This window comes from Lagopus leucura, unplaced genomic scaffold, assembly GCF_019238085.1.
Source record: "Lagopus leucura isolate 7727_CA_CO unplaced genomic scaffold, USGS_WTPT01 Super-Scaffold_739, whole genome shotgun sequence".
Lineage (NCBI taxonomy): Eukaryota > Metazoa > Chordata > Aves > Galliformes > Phasianidae > Lagopus > Lagopus leucura.
In genome coordinates this window covers 17,265,692-17,286,407 of record NW_024962255.1, presented here as the reverse complement: position 1 = coordinate 17,286,407, position 20,716 = coordinate 17,265,692, and the positions used below count along the sequence as shown (strand labels likewise).

At 40.2% G+C, this 20,716-nt stretch overlaps 2 protein-coding genes and 1 long non-coding RNA gene across 3 annotated transcripts; 1 reads left to right on the top strand and 2 right to left on the bottom strand.

Moving 5' to 3' along the window:
- Nucleotides 1-305: 305 nt before the first annotated feature.
- On the top strand, nt 306-8,072 carry LOC122175411. Its single transcript, XR_006177402.1, has 3 exons — nt 306-439; nt 552-612; nt 8,035-8,072. It is a non-coding gene; the product is annotated as an uncharacterized LOC122175411 (long non-coding RNA).
- LOC122175409 (beta-microseminoprotein-like) lies at nt 6,205-10,070 on the bottom strand. Its single transcript, XM_042863082.1, has 4 exons — nt 9,785-10,070; nt 8,169-8,277; nt 7,102-7,207; nt 6,205-6,421 (listed from the first exon to the last, which is right to left on the bottom strand). Exons 1-4 carry the CDS (start codon nt 9,785-9,787, stop codon nt 6,292-6,294), a joined length of 348 nt encoding a protein of 115 aa, XP_042719016.1. The 5' UTR covers nt 9,788-10,070; the 3' UTR covers nt 6,205-6,291.
- Nucleotides 10,071-16,071: 6,001 nt separating this feature from the next.
- On the bottom strand, nt 16,072-20,523 carry LOC122175410 (beta-microseminoprotein-like). Its single transcript, XM_042863084.1, has 4 exons — nt 20,416-20,523; nt 17,944-18,043; nt 17,314-17,416; nt 16,072-16,449 (listed from the first exon to the last, which is right to left on the bottom strand). The coding sequence occupies exons 1-4, from the start codon at nt 20,416-20,418 to the stop codon at nt 16,323-16,325; spliced, it is 333 nt and encodes a 110-aa protein (XP_042719018.1). The 5' UTR covers nt 20,419-20,523; the 3' UTR covers nt 16,072-16,322.
- Between the last annotated feature and the right edge of the window lie 193 nt (nt 20,524-20,716).

The following is a 20,716-nucleotide window of genomic DNA, read 5'->3' as shown; positions in this document are numbered from 1 at the left end:
GTTTTGTTGTTTGCTCTTGTTCTTGGAGAGAAGCTTGAGAGCTTTCATTGCAGTTTGCTTTCAATCTTGTAGTTCTGCATTAATCTTGTGACTTTCGGTAGATCGCATTCTGTGTGTGGTTCTGCTTTAGGAGACAATTGTTGTGTCTGATGAAGTACCGTAAGGAAATACTTCGTGGTAATCCTTGACTGAATGAACTCCTGTCTGAAGGGAATGATTTCTTCAAGTTGACTGCATTAGCATTAAGAGGAAATAAGGTGAAAATTCTATTTCTCTTATGCTATTAAATCTTTGAATTCGTGATAGCCTTCAAATTTCTGGGCTGACCTTGCTGTCACTCCTAATCTTGTCATATTCCTTGATGAGTGACAGTTGAAGTATGCAGTGCCTGTAATAAAAGCATGGCTTCAAAGAAATGTTAACATCCTTGAAGGGCAAGGTGCGTTCTAAATTCTCCTAAAACAATAAGTTTATTGTAATTTTTCTTTCATAAAAATAAAAAAAAAAATAACTATATTAATGAGTTTTTCTAAACCACTGCTGTTTCTCAGGTAGCCAAGCTCACTACGGTTGAAGCCATTGCTGCCTGGTGGTGCTGGTCCTTAACCTCAGGTGTGTGCTTAAAGTGTGCTCTGTGTGATTTCTTTTTTTGTCTTTAAAGTACTTCATAAAAAAAAAAAAAGGCACTGTAAGGTCACTTAGATTGCAAACTTGAGAATGAAGGAACGAAGTGCTTTTGAAAGTTTGTGATTTTGAGTTACCTTTGGGATCTATAAGAGAGCAGAGACTAAGACAGTCTCTTTGTCCATGCTTGTTGATCTGCTGGGGAGTCTTTTCTGGAGTCAGTAAGGCTTTCCAGATCAAATAGATAGTGAAGGAGAAGGGAGTTCTCTGTGGTGTGGGTGTGAATGAACACTTCCCTGTAGGATGTGTCATTTGGTCCCTTCTCTTCAGAGAAGGATAAGTCAATCTTGCCCGGTGATGGCTGTAAGAGGTGAGAAGGCTGAGTGCCTCCTGAGACATGGAGTACTGCCTTTCTGTCTCAACTCGCTGCTTGCCTGTGTACCTTATTCCTTGACCTGTGGTGCCAGTGGAGCTCACAGCATGGCTCCAGACAGCCTGTAAGTCTTTCACTAGCTGTGGGATATGGCAGCAGTTAATATATGGGTGTCCTTAGCTTAAGGTCTGTGAAGCAATGAGAAGAACATCCAGCCCTGCCTTTCCCTGTTTATCTCGCTGTTTGTCAGTGAAGCTGCCAAGCTAAACTGGTTAAATAATGCAGTGGTTTGACAAGCGCAGTGACTGCCAAACCAGGGAGGCAGTTCTGCCTGAAGATGCTTTTGCCAATTAGGAGGATTCTGAGTAACTTAGAGATGCCTGGAGCCAGGCTGGACCGCTCTCCACACCTCAGAGCAGAAGGGTGCTTTGATGTCACCCCTGGGTCACCGGAGCTCTGACTGCAGGCCAGGTCTCCATTTCTGTAACTCAAGTGAAACTTGCCTGTGTTGAAAACCTAACCTGACTTCAGGAGCCTGTGGTTAGACACGGTCTGCTGGATGTCTGTTCTTTTTTTTTTTCTTTAAGCAGAAATGTTCTTTGAAGCAAAAATTGAGTCTTCTTACTGCTGCTCCTGCAGAAAGCCTGACTCTTTAAACTCTTCTGCAGCGTAACCACTTCCCTGAAGAGAGGAAAAATTTACTTTGTTTCCTCCACCACTACTAGGCTTGAGACCTACATACCTCTGTGGACCGAGACTTAAACTCTTCCCTTTTCCAAGGTTCCAGTTGCCCTCAGGAATTGACCCTTCACAAACCTTGAATCCGAGTCCAGAGTAGTTTCATCTTATGCTGTTGGCTGTACTGTACCCAGTGCATCTCTGCTTTAGTAGTGGCTCCTTTGAGCCATTGTACATTTAGCCCTTCTCAAGCTTCCCAGAGCTACCTGATGTCACAAAGTCTCAGGACTCTGGTAGCAGCTCCAGTAATCTACCCCTGATTTAAATCTCTTTTTATTCCTCTTGCTGGTGGTATGCCAATCATGTCTATGGATCCTACTTCTATCCATGGCTTTGCAAATATGTCTGATTAATAAAATAATGCAGTCAAATTGCAGTATGTCAGTATGCTGTAGTTCCCAGATAGTCCACAGAATTGTTTCCTGACTGGCAACTCTCAAAAACTAGTGCTGGGGAGAATGGTGGCAGCAGCTGATGGCATGAATGCATTCTGAACTGTAAATGGGATGGATGTTCTGCCACTTGCTCCTTCCAGCCAATGCCCATGGTCTTATCAGCTCTGAGCTGCTAGTTCTGGAGAAAGAATTGCCCAGGATTACTTGGTAGACAAGCAGTTGTATCTCTGTCTCCTGAAACTAATGCTTCTGAGGAGTTTGGCTGGAAATCTCAGGGTGCAGGGCTACAGGCTGAACTTTGTCCTGATTGTAGCTAAGTGTTGTGATCTACTACAACCTTAGGACCTGAGCAGAGGACTTAGCAAACAGAGCCTGTTACCTTCCAAATTAAGGAATGCTGCACTAACACAATGCACAAGAAACTTCTAAATCTGGCACAGACTGTGGTTCATAGCATGAACTATCAAAAAATCTGTCAACAGGGCAAAAATTACTTTCTGGAATCTTCTTTTTTCTACTCTAGAAGGCAAGAAAATTACAGTGGGGGGAAAAAAGGGGCAATGTAGTCAGAAATAGGTATGGTAAAAGTACAGGTTTTGATGAGAAGAATGTAAGGAGGTTTGCCACCACAGATTTTAAAGAATGAGATCAGTCTTATCACAAACTCTTGTCTTTGTATGGTTTTTTTTTTTTTTTTTTTTTTTTTTTTTTTTTGTGCGTGTGTTTCTTCTCTGTTAAAAGTTAGAGATCTAACACATGTAATTCCTGAATAAAGAGTATTCTACTCTTTGGAGTAGAATTATCATTGAGCTTTCTTTCTTGTGTATAAGTGATAACAATAGACAGGCCAAGTCCAAAGATGGGTTCAAGTCCAACTCAGTCCTGTTGATGACCTCTTCAGAAGCTTCTCTCTGTACTAATAGATTAAAGATACTTCTAAAAAGCTGCTTGCATTCTTAAACCCCTCTAGAACAAACGAAAATTAAGCTCAGATCTGCCAGACAGAAGAACCAGGCTTTAGGTTTCCATGCTCTCTGTAGATTTTGCTTGACCAGCCTTTCCTTCACGCCCAGGAGCACTGTTGTAGAACTAGGATGCCATCTAGTGATTTCATAGCAGAGAAAGAGGAATAGAGCAATCTGCTGTATTAAGTTCTTGATACTTCTTGTAACACTTGCTGGGAAGTCAGTTAGAACTTCTCTGCAATTTCTGGCTGCTGGTGAGCACCAGGTGGAGTAGCACTAGTTTTCTGCTTTCTTTCTGATATGATTTTGATTATCCTAACTTTCAAACCCTTTCCTGCTCAAGATTGTGGAAGAGTTCCCTGATACTGAACACACAGTCAAAACAGATACTGAAATTCAAAGTGTTACTCTTGTAAATGTTTCTGTTACGACTCAGTCTTACAGAGTTATATGCTGAAAGAAAATCAATGTCAAAGTAGAATTTCGGGGTGGGGATACGTCTTACTGAGTGTTTTAGATTGATCATATAACTTGTGTGTTCTTAAGTTTCATATAAATTGCTATTATAAAGCCAATCATTTTGCCCTTAATAAACCACAGCATGGTTCTGAGAAATAAGTACGCAATAGATTTGAACAGAAGTTTGGAAGCATTCAACAGGTGCCAAGACAAATATTCCTGCATACCAATAGATGCATTAATGAAGAACAAAGTGAAAAAGCTGAACTATAATAAATTGAATGTGTCTGCATTTAAAAAATAGAACAAAGCAGAATGTGATCTGTAACTACCTAGCTTCTCCACTAAGTATAACCTAAATAAAATATGTGCATTCCTTGTTCTAGATTTTTCACATATGCTCTTTAATAGGAAAACTTTTAGATTATGGCATGTGTGTTCTGGTGCTGGGTTTAAAATGTGCTATTTGGTAAGATAAACATTACATTTCATTTTAGGGCAAGAACATCTTACTGATATTTAAAAGTCTTGTCTTGAAAAGAATTACTACAATTGGAGGGATCAGGGCCCCCCTAAAATTCTACCTCATTTCTAAGAGAGCTAGTGGGAGTGCTTCATTAGGTGTGTGGAGGGAAAGGGGTGGAAGAGAGCAAGCACACAGTCTATTCCTGGGGCTGTGCCAGGCTCCCAATGTTCTGCAGCCTCTTGTTAATGTAAGGATTACAGGAAACTCTTACATGAATGTTTCCTCTCTCTATGTGGAGCTAGTGGAACTATCACCTGAAGCACAAGGGCCTGAGCTGGGGATGTGTTCTTTGTAGGGGACAGTAGCTGTGTACATTTAAGAGGAGAAATGTCATGACAAAACACTTGGACAAACGATGAAGAGCAGAGCTCTTCTCTGTGCTTCTGCTTTCTCAGTTTGGAAAGTTTTGTCATTCTCCCACAGCTTGGCTCCTCCTAGAGAAGACAGCCAAGTCCCTGCTGTGCTTCTGGTGTCTGAAATGAGATGTGATAGGTAACGTCATCACATCATCTGCTTCCGTGCTGGAACTTGGAGCAGACAAGAAGAGAACAGCTCTCTGGAGACTTTTTGGTTTAGGCTTAAAACAAATCTCTTTTTTTCTCCCGCCGGCGCGCCCCCCCGCGCCCATGACAAGTAGTGTAGATCCTCATACTATATCAACAATCGGCAAATGATGGAGGAAGGCATCTGAGTGCATTTGGGATGTGGTTAAATCGGTTGGGACTGCATAAGTATGACAGTAAGGCAAATTTTTCTAGAGTTTGGGTGCATAGCTTTCTTAAGACTTGCTGTGCTCTGTGAATATGCCCTCTCTATAAGCTGATGGTGCCTGCAAGTTCAGGAGAGGGTAATGGTTTGTTTTTTAAACTCTCTCTCATGTCTTTTGAGCTTGAAATGACTCAGGAGCTGCAACGCACTCAGCCTCTGGGCAACTGTACAAGGTTACATAAGGGGATGCCTCATCTGCTCCAGCTCTGTCTGACAGAGCCACAGCCAGCAAGATTCAGAGCATGGTGGGGAGCTCAGGGCTGAATGGATTTAGGTGGGTTTCATTCTATTTCAGGGATCAGATCATGGTCTGTAGCAGAATGTAAGTGCCTTCAGAAAAACTGGAGGTGGAAAAAAGTTTCTAGTAATGAAGGAAAGTAACTAACTGAGGTTGAGAGAAAACCAGCAGGAAGGGAGAAAGTGGTCTCTTTCTTGGGAAGATTGCACAGAACTTGATCTCTTCTCTACAGAAGCCATAAACACAAAGTTTAGCTTCCATTAAAAGTAGGCCACAATTCTAAGTTGATTGAATTCAGGCTGCAGCATTGATCAAAAAGGTGCTGGCTGTTAAAGAATTTGATGATTCAAGGCTTCAGAAACAGGCATAGTGACCCAGGAAGTCTTTGCAATTACTGAGAAAATATAGCATAGCCTTCAGAAATGTAATTGGAGTGCATTGTTCTTTGGTTACTGTTACACGTGTACTCTTCTCATTTTCTGGCTTGCATTTTTCCTGAACGTAACTCACAGCACTGGCCGATTTAGAAACTTGAATTCTTTTAGGGTTAATCAGGCCCGTGGTTGAGAACTGGGACTGTTGTGCTGTGGGTAAGTGGGGTAGATGGTGCTTCTTGCAGTCCATAGGCTGGGCAGGCTCTAGGGAGCCAAGCAGTACAAATGGTTATCATGAAAGAAATAGTCTTAGGAAAGGCAATGTTCAGACAAGTGTTCTGTTGTTTTTGTTTTTTTTTAACTGCTTTTCATTGCTTTCCCTTTTTTTTTTGGTTGGTTGATTCTTTAGATTATGTCCCCCCCCCCCCCCCCAAAAAAAAAAAAAATCTCACACAAATTTTTGATGCTTCATCTAGCTTTATTTTTAGCTTTAAAACATAGCTGTGTGTGGGTAACAGAATGTACTCCTTGGCACTGAAGTGTAATGGAAGGAAAATCAAAATAATCAGCTGCTGCTGATCCTTAAGGTCAGCTTTAATTCTGGATATCTAGGAAGTAATAAGTTAGTTCTTGCTGCACAGAGAGGCAGAAGGCAGAGAAACAGGGAATCTTATGTGCTTAGGTTCTGCTTTATCACTTACGAATCTTCTCAGTAGACTTTACTCTATGGTTGCATTCTTCAGCTTTTTTTTTTTTTTTTTTTTTTATTTGTGAGAGAGAACCCCTGAAATGAAAAGAGGGTGTCTCCCCCACATCCATGCCTCTCCTTGGTTAGCCCATCCATTCATGTACTTCGCATGTTTTTGAGTGATCAGCTTTCTCCACTACTTCATAAACACAGGCAGTATTGTTGAATATGCTTATGCATTTCTCTTCGTCAAAATTAACTGGTCTTGCATAGCTGTCATTGGGAAAAGAAGAGCAGATGATTAGGGCAAGAAGGAAGTGGCTTCCATCTGGCATCTACACTTGTAGTTTGGAGAGGTGATGCTGAGATGTTATTTAATGATAGAAAAGGGAGCTTATATGAAGCTGACAGCAAAAGGCTGCTCGCCCTGCTGCTTAAATAAGAGCAGGGTGGAGTTATAGTTTACTGATTTGATTTATATCCACAGGATGCTTGTCATGTTTACTTGCTACTCCAATATCATTGCTTTTCTGTTTTGCCACAGCATGCAGTCACATGAATACTATAGGCAGGCCAGTGTGTGGCTGACTGCCCATCAGAGACAAAAGAGGCAATTTGTGCTTGGAAAGGTCTTAATTAGCACTGGTAAAAGACTCTTAAGTCACCAAATGTTCTCTCTTGAATAAGTATCTTATCTGAAATTTTAGCCCGTTCACAACCATTCCCTTTTTTGCCTTTTGTTATTTCAAAATTTTTTTTTTTTAAACCTGAGCTCTATTTTTCAGAGGAACTTCTTGTGTGTTCAGTGTTGATGTTGGGTTAATGCTCATTTTTGTGATATGAAGGGAGTGAATGAGAGGAGGGTCCTTTTGGTTTCTCAGGGACACATGTGTGAGGTAAATGCTTTGTGCCACATTGTGCCAGTGGAGAGAACCCCACTGCTCTGAACTTACGTGGTGCAGCAGCTGATCCCAAACTTTAAACAGGAGCACTCTAAGCAGTCTTCAGTCTTCCAATGAGAATTGAATTCATGTGGCTCTCCCTTCTTGTCATAGCTGCCTGAAAACGTAGCATGCAGGCAGCAGTCAGACTTACTGCACTAACAATGCTATCGCCTGCACGCTTTCTATAGGAGCTCTGTTGAATTCTCCAATAACGGAGCTGGACTACTATTGTATTAAATCAAGGAAAAAGAGTATCCTCAACTCTGCTGTTTTCCACTGTACTCAGCAGCATCAAGTTTCTTAGAATAGCTCGTCTTGGAACTAGGTGCCCCAAGCAGGAAGAAAACGAGGCACAGACCTGATCAGAAGTATGCAAGGGCTTTGGCTACACCCCACCATTATCACTAACTATTCTTAACTCATCGTTTAGAACATGTTTAAATCTCCCTGGAAAATTCTTTCTGATCCTCAGCTGCAGGAAGAAAGCATGTAGTGGATATAAAGTTCTTGTCTAACATTCACAAAATAAATTTTGAGGTGATTTGGAAAGCAAAACTTTAAGGACTGTGCTTGAGTGAGGAGAGGATTTGGGAGCTCTAGGCTATGCCAGCGTCTTCAAATGTATTCTCTTTCTTTGTCATTGTGAGCTCTTTTTTTTCTTCTAGTACCAATAGCTTTTCCAAGTGGAGGTAAAAAAGGTTTATCTAGGGTCTCTTGTTTTATTTAGCACACTGATACAAATCAGCTCTTGTTGCATGCCACTTTTGATCACTTATTTTCCTATTTTTCAAACTAAAAACAAGAAAAAATACATCATATGCAGGTGTATAAAATAAACCTTTGCTACTTCTCTGGACAAAATCCGTTTGTAATTTGGCCTGTACCACATTTCTTTGAAAATTTCTTTTATAACATATTGTAAATTCATTTCTTTCCATACAGCACTCTCCTCCCAGGAGTTTCTCTCCACTGTTTCCACTTATTTTTAAATTATGATAGATTGCACCAACTAGATAAATCCAATCAGGCAGTGCTTGTGGGGCAGTATGACAAGATGTGGACAGCTGGCTTCTTACCTATAATCTCATCTCCACGCTTCACTGGATTCAATGGCAGAAAGTAGCAGGAAGCATTGGACGCTGTCACGCTAACAGAAAGAACAAGAAGGCAGGCCAAGAAGGTTTTCTGAAGAGGAAAGCACAATTATTGCAAATACTGAAGCATATACTGAAAATTACTGATGGTAAATATTGCTATAAGAAGCAGGAAAATACATTGTGGTTTTGAACGAAAATCCAGTTGTCATTTGTGTTTTAGACACTTTAACACATCATCAGGAATATCAAACCATTTAGAAGACATAGAGGGAGAGCATCATTTGAGACTGGGTTTAAAAAAAAAAAAAAGTCTGTCTTTTCCAACTGTTAAAATCAAGTGTTGCCTGATCCAGGACTGGTAGACTCAGTTACTGTCTATGGAAGTAAACTGTACAGAGAATGTGTTCTACTCCTTTCCTCTCCTTACTCCTTTCTCTTGTTATTCTCTGTCATGGTTCTTAACCGTGATGTGGCTCTTAACGGTCACTCTTTCTTCCTGTGTTTTGTGTGTGTATATGTGCATTTATGTGTTTTGGATAAAGTAGAACTGGTGACTTGTTAAAAATAAGTTATACCTTAGATATGGAGGGAAGGATAAACAAGCATTTAATTTTGCAGAGGAAAAGTTAAACACGAATTGACAGACATTCCTGAAGGGACAAGGATAAGATAAACCTGAGCACTGCAAACAAGGGATTTTAATGGAAGGCAGGAAATCCATAAAGTAATTTGTATTTTGTGATAGTTCATCCCATGGCATTGACAGTCACACAAACATAAGCATCATGAGCATCTGATCATCCTAGACAAGTCTGGTACAAAGTACTAATACATCACTCATGTTCAGAACCTGTTCTCATTTCTCAGATTTCTTCATAGACTGAACTGTGCCATGGAATGGAGCAGATAGTCTTAATACAGGAAACAATGATAAAGTAAATTCAGTTGAAAAATGATGTTGTAGATGTCACTTAAAGCAGCTACTTGATCTGGACCCAGAAAGCAGGATTTTGGTAGAAATTTACAGAACCATGCTAGAATGGAGCTAGTTGGATGACTCTGTCTGCGAGGCCTTTAGGGATACTACAGAGCTGGGAACAGTCATACCTAACCTGTAAGAGCTACATCAAGAATTTAAGCATATCTCACTGAAATATTCTGATTTCTTGAAAGAAGAAAGCAGAACTTTAATTCTTACTGAGATACATTCTTTTGTGTGAGGAGAATGTGGCTGTACTTGATCTGAAAAATGACTAAAAATCAAGATAACATTTTGGAGTTTAGGTAAACATTCAAATATGATCCTGACTCTTCATAAAAGTGATGGCCAGAGCTACTTTCTGCCAGAAAATTGATTACATTCGAACATCTCATGCCTTCATCTGGAGTCCTATTGGACATCTCCTGCATTGTAAATGCTGAAATCTTTTACACAAGGTTCCTACCTGCCTGTCCTAGTATGTCTGACTTTTGTTTTCAAAACTCAGTTTTGAGTTACTTAGATCTTTGAGTGCTCAAGTAAACCCAACAATATCTCTCTGAAAATCTGTAGCAACTTATAATTATCCTTTACATTATAAGATGTAAGGACTCACCATTCTTGCAGAATTATGAGGCTTCCAGTAAGGAGATAGTCTGTAGAAAGCTCATCTTGTCCAAGGTCTTATATAGAAAGGAAGCTTCCGATATCAATCCTTGAGTAAACTGAACACACTTGAATAACTCCAATGAGGTTTCTGCAAAATGACCTCATGCAGTAGACATTATTAGAACGAGGAAAGTTTTTTGGTTCTGAGTAGGTGTGGCTTTGTTTAACTCAATATCCAGAAGAGAATTATGGGAGGTACTTCAGAAAGAATTTCAAGACCAGAAGAGATACTTGGCATGATGAGAAGACCATTAGTGAGCATGTGGTTGTGGTTGTTGCCCACACTAAAATTTCTACGCTCAGTTTGAACCATCTGGATTTTTAAGAGACAAACTTTGAGCAATCTTTCAACTTCCTTGTTCATTAGCTAAAGAAAAAGTAAGACTCTTGTGAAAAAGGAATGGTGGTTGGAAGGGTTAAATAGAAAGCCAGGTTTCTCTGGGGAGTTGCTGGCCTTTGGAGAGTTGAAGGCCCTTAGAAAATTGTAGTAAATAGCTATTTTCTTCTCTAGTCAGATTTTCATCTTGTACAAGACCCAAGTACCAATGCCTTGTCAGAACAGGCACTCTTTCCAAATGCTTAGGGTAGTAATTTGATAGTAAAGGAGACAAGTACAAATTCCTTTTACTTAGCTGTGATCTAGTTGGTTCAGATATTGAGAACTAGCTATCCTTGTTAGTAAGGGGCAAGACTTCTTGTTACCGGGACCACACAATTTGCAGTAATTTCACCAGTCTGATTGCTTGATTATTTTGCCTCATTGCACGGACTTGAGAGTTGAGGCTGAACTCCAAGCTGGGGTGACTACTCCCACACTCCAGAGTTGAGAGCTGGCTCAGGATCTCCATTTCAGAAAGCCAGCATTATTGAAATGTGTGTTGTGGTGTGACTGGGACTTGTAAAGAGAGCTGGCTTCCAGCTTGGTAGGCTGGGTAAATAACTACCTCATAATGAATAGATAGCTGTTTTTTTTCTTTGTAACTTCCCTATTTTTTTTTTCTTCAGTTTCCAAACCTTTCTTCAGGATGGGTGAAATGAGCTTTAAGAGTTTGCAAGTACTCATAAATTTGAGAAAACTGCCCAGAACCAGCTTATCACTGAAAAGTTGGATTTGGCAGCGTCAATATATGCACTGCCCTGAAACAGGAGATGACTAACATCACTGCCATGTGGCTCACACCCTTGAGCCCTAAACACTAATAACTGAATCAAATATTTTAGTACATGAGCACAGGCACTGAAAATGCCTTTAATGACATCAGCAAAAAGCAAGTATCCTTATAGGACATCTCACAAACACATATGAATCCAGTTCAAGTCTCATGATAGTTTAGGATACTATCAGCTTTACAGGGGAAGTATTGTGAAGCATGTGCATTTATCTATTAAAGGAAACAAAAGTTTCAGTAGGTTACCAAACTTGTATACCCTCATCCTCAGCCAAGGACTTGCTTTGTGTTGATTGCAGTAAAAATAGAGCTCACACTTTCCCTTCTATTATCCTGTTTTTATGCTGCCTGACCTAACTGACTTAAGTCTGTGGAGAGGCTGAAGACAAGTAAAATTTTTGCTTGTCTGCGTTTTGTAACCTTTATATTGTGAGGAAGTAGCTATTTCACACTGGCTGAGGTCACTGTGGGAAGTGCCACTGAGTCTTGTTCAAGGTACTGGCCCTTGTGTGTCCTCAAAGAAATGAGACAAGTATTCCATCAGAGTCTGGGGGGGTGTGGGGTGGAGGGAGGCAATCAAATTATGTTGTCTCGATTCTGTTGCTATTACTAAGCTATATGTTTTTTTTTTCTCTTACACGGATCTTCCATGCAATATTTTGCCTAACAGATACCCTGCAAAAGGTTTTGTATGTGAACTCACCACTAGGTGCACCATAATCTGTGATGCAGGTGCGCTAGAATGTGACTTGTGGAATCTGCTGTCAAAACTCAGTACAAATTGCTAGTTTTGTGTTGAGTCACAGAGAAAGTGCTTGTTGCTTTAACTTCAGAAGGCAAAAATTCAGCTAACACATGAGCATTTTCTTTCAACCTGTCAGACAAGCACTGACCTCTCAGCTGCCCCCATTGCGAGGCCTTCCCTGTTTTTTCTGGGTGCATGCTATGCCTGGTATGGAGAGAGCTTCTTGTCAGCTGCTTTCTTGGGAATGCAGTAGAGACTAGCTGCAATGTCTAGGGACAGTGAAGAAGCTCTTTTCATAATCACTGAACGCCTCCAGTGTATCCTGTTTCCTCTGAAGGAGGTAAAAAGTCTTCGAAACTTCCTTGAAGTTTTACCTCAACATTTTATTTAGTCATTCTTTACCTGGAAGTTTCTGGATACATATCACTGAGCACAGATGACAGGGGGAATGCAAAAACATTAGTATTTTTCAGTGCCAGACAGTCAACAGAGAAATACAGAGTGATTTTGGAGTAAAATTCTTAAAGGGAAGAAACAAAAAAACTAGCTACTACCTATGAAAAGGATTACTCTATGAACAACACTAAATAGGTGAGAAAGCAAGAGGAAGTGCGAGCATATCAGCTCACAGATCATGGGTAAACACCCTCTTGCAAATATATTCCCAGTGACCTTAAACTGACAATGCTAGGTGTAATATATATTGGTTTTACAATTGTTGAATGATGTCTGCCACATTTGCACTTGAGACAGGGCAATTGTTTAAGGAGAAGCTTAAATAACAGTAATAAAGGGTATGGCATGCTTTTGACACACAAACATATTTTGAATGTGGTAGAAAAAAGTTTTACATTTATGGGAACATTTTTGTTAACTCTGAGGCTCATGCACCCACAAACCTCAAAACCTGTGTCCCCCAGATCTGTTCTGCTCTAGGAATTATCCAGGAACTGTAAGTTTTGAAGACAAAGCACTGATGGTGGTTAGTTTGTCCAGGTGATATCTGGAAGAGCAGAAGTCTGAGCTGAGGTCTCAGTTCAGTCTGGGAAGCCCCAGCTGGAGTCAACATAATTTCTTTCCTAATCTAGACATTTCTCCCTCCTTCTGTGTGTAACAGAGTCCCTGAGTAAAATTTCAGATTGAATTCAATGCAGTTGCAGGGGGAGTGAAACCCTTCATGTATTTTTTTTCCTGTTTAGTACTGCGGGAAAGAAAAAATCTCTCTTGCTAAGGCACGATTCTTAAAATGTATGGGAATTCCTCTACTGGCCCAGAAAATCCTATTGTGTCATGATACCAAAAGGAAAGTCAGTGTTAGGCAAGGGAGATAAAAACAAGATGATCTAAAGGACCAACTGTGAAGGCCAAGCTGTGTTGGCAGGAGGATGGCTCTGTCTGCAATGCAGCAGCTCTGGGAAGATAGCCACAGGTACTAGAGCCCCAAGAAGGGGCGGAAAAACAGAATGGTGAGGAGTGACAGAGCCAGCCAAAAAGAAAGTTCTGTTTTATGGGAAATGCAATATTTCCTACTCTCCTTATTTTCAACTGAAGTCAAGTGGTAGCAAAAAGATCTCAGAAATCTTCAGTGAACCAGAGAATCAGAGAAAAGCTTATTCCAGAAATGACAAAATACAGTGATTCCAAGGACAGATCCAAACCTCTGCCTCTAGTTTAGTGGGAAGTGCAAGTGTCAACAGCAGATTTGGTCCAGCTGCCCTAGCTTTGAAACTACTCCTTTGGTCCTCCAGGTGATATCTAAATTTGGGCAGCCTTGCACCTTTAGCAAGATCTGCAATGTATGCACAAAATGAAATTAAATCTTTCTGCTTATCTTCAGTTTTATACTCTCAGTTTCTTAATTCAGAGACCCTGGGCTTTTTTTTAAAAAAAACAAAACAAAACAAAAACTAAGTTAATTCTGTTTATCTTTCACCTACATTATATTTAGGCTCTATTCTGAAAGTCTCAGCTTGTTTCTAAACCTGCTAGTCACTGATTGAAGATAAAAAACTTGTTGATTAGATGTTACTGCTGTATAGATTCAGTTTGGGTTGGGGTGGGCAGCCACATCCATGGGAAATCTTGCCTAATAGTATCTGCTGTCTTTTCTTTTTTCAGCTGTTTTTCGCTGTAATGTATGAAGTTCTGTTTCTTCCATTTCTTGCTCTAGATATTTTCTTGTTGCTACAAATAGATAGCAGCTAGACCAGAGAAGCCTAAAGTGAGATGTTGTGGCTCTTGCCTCTGTCAGTTTCATCTGGAAATCACTTATAAGCTGAGATTTGTGCCAAGGAATTCCTCGTATTAAGAATGGTAAATATGACCATATGAGATAATAATTTTTGCGTATTTCAGAAGAAATACTATGATGAGTCAAAATGTGAAATGCTGAAATATTCTGTGGCATACCACAGCTCCCAGCCACAACAAGCTGGTTCTCACTGCTGTTGTATGCAGTTCTTGAGGACTTGAATTAAAAAAATAATCCATGAGAAGCATCAAAGTCCCTTTTGTTAGCAATGAAAATATTTCTATTTGAAATGAGCATTAAAAAAAAAGTCATTTTTCTCACGAAGCAGTTCCATGAGTTACTGTAAGTAGGAATCTGCACATTCAAAAGATGACTTCTGCTAAGAGGCAGAAGCTGTCTGTTTTTTAAGTGAGGAGGTCCATGCAGGTACCAATTTAGGCTGTGTTCTTTGTAATTGCAACATGAGCTGGCAGAAAATGGAATAAGTCATTCAGGACAAGCTTCAAAACTCTTCTGCAGGAATCAAAATCTCTTTGGAGAGAACTTATTCTCAGCAACAGGAGAACATTCATTTCCACATGCTGTTTTTGGGAGGGGAAGCATAAGTTTGAGAAATTACATGCTTAAATTTGTGAATGAATCTAAAATTTAAAAAATGCATATGCAAATATTTGCACTGGAAAAAAATGCTGAACCAACTCTCTCTGTCCCCTCACATTTTCTATAGCTTCACAGGAAGCAGTTTTATGGAAACGTGGAATTGTTGATCAATATCCAGCCCACAGTGCAGATGACTTTAAAAGACTAAGAATGCAGTACTGGCACTTGTGAAATGCTTGGAAGTTCTCCCTCCCTCTTTCACCCTCCAAAAGAAAAATAAAAAAGAGGTATCTCAAAACCATAAGAAAGTTTGAGAGTGTTCATAGGCAATTTACCTAAAACAAAGCTAGAAAAAATGTACCACAATAAATAGTTCTGATTTAGGATAGGACCGAGTGGGAGATTCTGTTTAGAAGCCCATCAATGGCTGCACTTCTCTGCCTGGTGACGGACCAAATCCAAAATTTAGGTCTGCAGGGGGAAAAAAGGGATTTGCAAGGCCTCAGGTAGCTCTGCATGCAGCAGGAGGCTGGACTTGGGGCAGCCTTGGCAGAGCAGGAGAACAGAAGCTGATGTCAAGGCACAGCTTGGCTGTTCAAGTAAAAAAGAGGCAGGAGAATGTTTGCTGACTCTGGAAGGTAAGGTGGTCACAGGGTCTCATATTGAGAAGAAATGAAAAAGGAGAAAGAGAACTGGAGTTAATATTTCATCAGATGGCAGGTGGAGATGGGGCAGAACCTGAAATGAAAAGGTTGTCCTCATTGAAACTGAAGTACACGGAGGATCAACCCACCCTGCAGCCTGTTTTTCTTTCCATTTCTCTTGTGAAAGCCCAGCCAGTCACTGGCTGTGTTACTTAGTCCATTCACTCTGTGAGAAACTCTCCTCCTCAAATCCCAGGCTAGTTGATGTGGCATTCTGCAGGTGACTGAGTTTGATAGGAGGAGACACCTGTTGTTTCAGTGGCTGTGTTACAGACCAGGAGAAGACATTGATCTTGGAATGAGAGGGCACCCCAAGAATGTACAGCTAAAATTATGTTGAGACTGGGTTCTTTTCAAACTCCAGAAATTCTGAATTTCTGACAGGTGGGATCCAGCTGTGCCAATCACTCTCAGGAAGGTACTGGAAGGTTGTCTCAGAGAATCTGACACGGAGGAGAAGAGAGCTTGCTGAAGGTAATTTGGTCAGTGTCCTCCTCTCCTCCCAGGACTGCTGTGTGCCTGAAGTATGAGCAGTGGCAGAATACATACAAAATAGTGCATCATTCTCATATTTTGACATATGGGGAGCTAAAATGGATGCTCTGATTCTTGGCAAGAACAGAACCTGCGAAGTATGCAAGTGGCTTCTGTCAGGGCACAGATATTTGGCATGTTGGAGTAGTGAGGGAAATACATTCCTCTCTCAGGGAAGGTGTTGTTCTTCAATGTTATTATGTACAAATAGCCATCATTATGAAGCAATTCTAAATATTTCACCTGGATTTATTGTTCAACAAAGCTCAGTGATATCAATGCAAGTAATGAAAGAAATAAGACTTTGTCTCTGATTATGCATCTTGTTTACTGAATCAGAATAATTGGGAGATTAAGAAAGATCCACTGGAGTACTCTTTGTTATAAGATCTCTCATGTCTTTGAGCATCTCTATGAGGGCAAAGCTTCTCCAGGAACAGGTGAATCCCACAGCACAGAGTGGCTTGAAGCAGAGCACATTGTTAGCCTATACGAGTGAATCGAGTGCACTGCTTTGAGGGGTGCTTCTGTACCACATCATAGTCACAGTTTTTCTTGTTGAAAATGACTTTACATGTTTCTTTGTCATAATTCACAGGAGTAGTATAGCTGTCATCAACAAAGAGAAAGCAAATGTTAGACATGGAACAATAATCAATTCAATAATTCCATGGTTTGAGAATTTTATCTTAAAGTAGTGTTGAGTGAGAAATCTCTTGAACTATGGCTTAGACCAACCTAGCTAGAATGACTACAGCTACACCTTCCAGGACCTCAACAAATATCTTGCTGCACTCTGTTGTATAGAGGTATCAGTATGGTCAACACTGGCCTAGAAATTATCTAGCATGGCACTCTGAAGTGTGGTGTAAGCACGGTTTCATCATGTTTTATCTCTCTTCCAGTAACTTTTCATAACCTTCTGTATGCTTGGAGTGTGGCTTCTGTCTCCTGGCAGTAGGAGTCACCTGAGCAAAGATGAGGAATATAATCACTGCATTTTAGCTCTTGGAGAAAGTGGGATATGAGGAAAGGAGGATGTTGGAGACAGAGAGGACAGCAGAGCAGAGCCATGTCACTCTAGAGTCTGCGTGTTCGTAGCAGAAAAGCATCACTGAAAAGGGGTTCAGGTCATCACAAACCCTTCAGAGCATCTTAAGTGCTATGAGGTATGAAATCCTTTCTACCTCCTACTTTCCCTGAGAAGGAAGGACTTAGCCTCAGTGAAAAAGGATCTCATAAGTTTCTCGGCGTTAAAGGCAAGCACCAACTGGATGTGTCTGGGAGGGCCTGTCTCCACTCCCAGTCAGCAGAAATTGAACCAAAGTTAACACAGAATGGAGTCAGAAGCTATGTATGTCTTGCCCCAGCCCTGTGGGCGATGAAGAAATGCTCTCTTGTGTATTTAGAAACCCATTTATTCCTGGAAGATGGAAACTGTTGTCTATTTATGGGCAATGATGGCAGACTTACAGGGAGCAGCAATGCATTTCGTGTTGACTGCAACTGCATGTGAGGCAATTTTCTGTCCTTGAGATCTCTCCAAAGGGATACAATACTCCATCCACCATACAGCCTGTGTAACAGCAATAGAAGATGTTCTTTAAGGCTCCACATTAGAGACTGAAAAGTCTGAAAATGACTGCATTTTTTCTGAAAATGTTTGTTCCTGATAATTGTAAAGCAATTCATATTGCTCCCCTAGCTATTGCCTGGATTATTTTGAGAGCGTGAACTTATTTCCTCTTTAATTCTTAGAGAAAATTTCATTGTAACAGAGCTGGGGTGAAAGTGAGCAACCAAACAGCTTAGGCCACCATCTGCAACCAGACTGAATTCAGAAATCCTCTCACCCCCAGCAGAAGCTCCATGTGCAGGAACAGCATTAGCAACCTACCACCAATAGCAATAACACTGCTGCAACTGTATTCAGTCCAGGGGAAAATTTTTTTTTCCCTAACTTTGGAAGCTTGGTGCTAGAACTGCCTGTCCAGGTCTTTCTGACATCTCCCAACTCCTTGATATTTTGAGCCCTTCCCAGCAGTTTTTCATAGGACTGAGCCAACAAAATACTATTGAGTGAGACGACCACTTCTGTCCTACCTTTTTCAGCCTCCCCTGGCTTGAAGAATTGATGAAAGCAGAAAGCATCACCCTGTGTCACTATGATGCCCATTGCAAGAAGGAAGGCCAGAAGGATTTTCTGTAAAGCAGATACAGATCATAAATTTAATTCCACTTTGGTTATAATTATTCCAAAAATCTAAGTAACTGAACCTGGAACAGAAATTAGGAATAACCGGATATGAACACAAGTATGTTTTAAAAGGGAACTGTACATCTTTCACAGCATTGATTTTCCTTGTGACAGGAGACAAAATCACATGACAATTTTGGCTGCAGCATCGCTCCCTGTCAAAGTCCAATCTCCAGAAATCACAAAAAGCTTCCATAGAGGTTTACGCTTCAAAACCCTGTCAGATTCTTCTTATCTCTTTTTTTAATTGCCTTTGAGTCAAATGTAGCTATTTCTCCTGTAAATCGGACTGTGTAGCAGACCCATTGTTTTGCTTTTGAGCACAGCAATTTCACTGAATGTGGCGGTAGAAGAGGGCCTTATAGCTAATTAAATTCTACTAATAAGTGGCTGGATAGAGAAGAGAGACATAGATTAGTGCCTTAGGGCAGAATACCAGTCTGTATTCTACTTAGCAGCATTTGAACAATGTCAAACCGCACACGCAGATCTGGGTAGGGAACCGTGCATCCTTCATGCTAATTGGTGGCAACAGCTAAACAGCTGCAAGAGCTTTTTGGAGATGTCAGCTGGGACCTTCTGGACATCCGGGACTTCTTTGGAAAGACTTGCATAACTCTGTAGAGGCACTTATATGGGAGTAGAGAGATTGGAGCACAGGATTGATTTGATGAATTAATCGAGATGGATAAATTTAGGCAAGAGTTTAGAAATGGCTGGAAGCTGAGAAGCAGTGGGGAATGTACTTCAATTTTCTTGATAGCACTTGCAGACTTACACAGTAGTTTTGTAATAAGAAAAGGTCTTTCCAAGTCACCGTTCAGAATTCCTGAAATTGCTTCTACTTGAAAGCATGATTAAAAAAATCAGTGTGAGTCTTTGCTTTCAGGTAGCTCTGCTGCCCACCTTGAGTTACTTCAATCATAAAAGTAAAAAAATAATGGAAAGTTCTGAACCATGATGAGACAAGGGAAACCTCCTCTGTGTTAGAAGACACTTGCTATTTTAATTCTTGAAGTGCTGCTTTCTTACAGGACAGAGGGTTGTTTACAGTGTAGTGAAAGGAAGGTGAAGGGACTATGGAATGGTCCTGTGAATGTTTTATCCTTTGTTTGCTCCAGCATTTGTCCTTATCTTGCTATCCAAAAAAATGCAAGTCAAATGAAATCAGGCATGCTTCTCTTTCTAAAGAACAAAGTTCTGGACCCAGCAGTAAATCCAAACAGAAAGAAAGGGAAGCGCATGGTGTTTGATCTTTTCTGAACTGGTCTTTTCCTGGAATGACCAAAGAATACACGAGCTAAGTAACAGACAGCTAGCAGGAAGCAGACTGAGCAGTGAGGATCAAAAGGGTAAGAGAGCACTGGTAGAAATGACATTATTTATTTAATTGAGAGATGTTATTTTAGTTACATTAATGACAAGGACTTTTAGTTCTATATCCAGCTTCTGTTTTTCTGGGCTTTCAAAAGCATGGCACTTCAAGGAATCTTTTTTACTTATTTTCTCTCTTACAAAGGGAATGCTACCAACCATCTTGCAGAACAGTCTTCTGCAAGTGGATGGATGAATTGATGTGGAATGAAATGACAAATCACCTTGACCAGCTAAGTTTATTCCAACGAGTACCATCGAGCTCTAAGGAAAATTAAGCAGAGAAATAAATAGATGATAATTTCTCCCTTCTTTTCCAGATCTACATATATCACAGAAACTGCTACCTCTTCTGTAAAATTTACTTCATACCATAGATTGTCATCAGAGGTAGTAATTAATGTCAGTAGTTTGTGAAACTAGGTAAGCATAAGTTAGAGAAAACTAGGACTTGCCTATCTATTTAGCAATACCTAACTGATAATTCAGATTCTGCAAACACATTTGAAGCCTTGGAAAGCTGAAACAGGGCAGGTCTTGATAAAAGAGAAAAGCAGACAGAATACACAGTACTATACTTTTCCTTGTAAAGTGAATCTTGTGTTTCACACCTATACATTTAGAAAGCATCGTTCTAACTGTCCATGAAATTGTGAATATTTTCACAGACAATTTGGAGAAAAAGGTAACAACAGATCAAAGACCCAGTGATATACATACAGATGTTGTTTTTTCCTCAAATAATTACAAAGCAAAAAAACCTAAAAATCATAGTAATCTTCTTAACAGTGTATTTCTTGACATCTTCAGGCAGTTTTTAGGGGAATATACCCACACCTAAAAATGCATAATTAGGTGATTCTTTTAAATATCCCTCTGTTTCAGTTTCAAAGCAAATAGTGATCTGTACCCTGCTTTAAAAATAGTCTAAGCCTTTTACTCACCATTGTGTAATGTGCAGCTTCCAGAGAGGTCTAAATCTCCAGAAGGTCTCTGCAAGTGCTTTCTGTGGAATCTGAAAGCAGATATTTTAAGATGCCTTTACATTGAGCAATTTAAGTCTAGAAAAATAGCTTGTTCAGCTCAAATCCACTTATGTTGAAATTTCTGAACAAACTGCTGAAATTTTGCCAGCTGGCAATGAGAAAATGTTTGGTTCTGTGGAGCACTGACCTGGGTAAAGAGCTGAACCTCGAACAGAGATTCTCTTGGAAGCTTTATGAATAAATAAATTAAAAAAAAAAA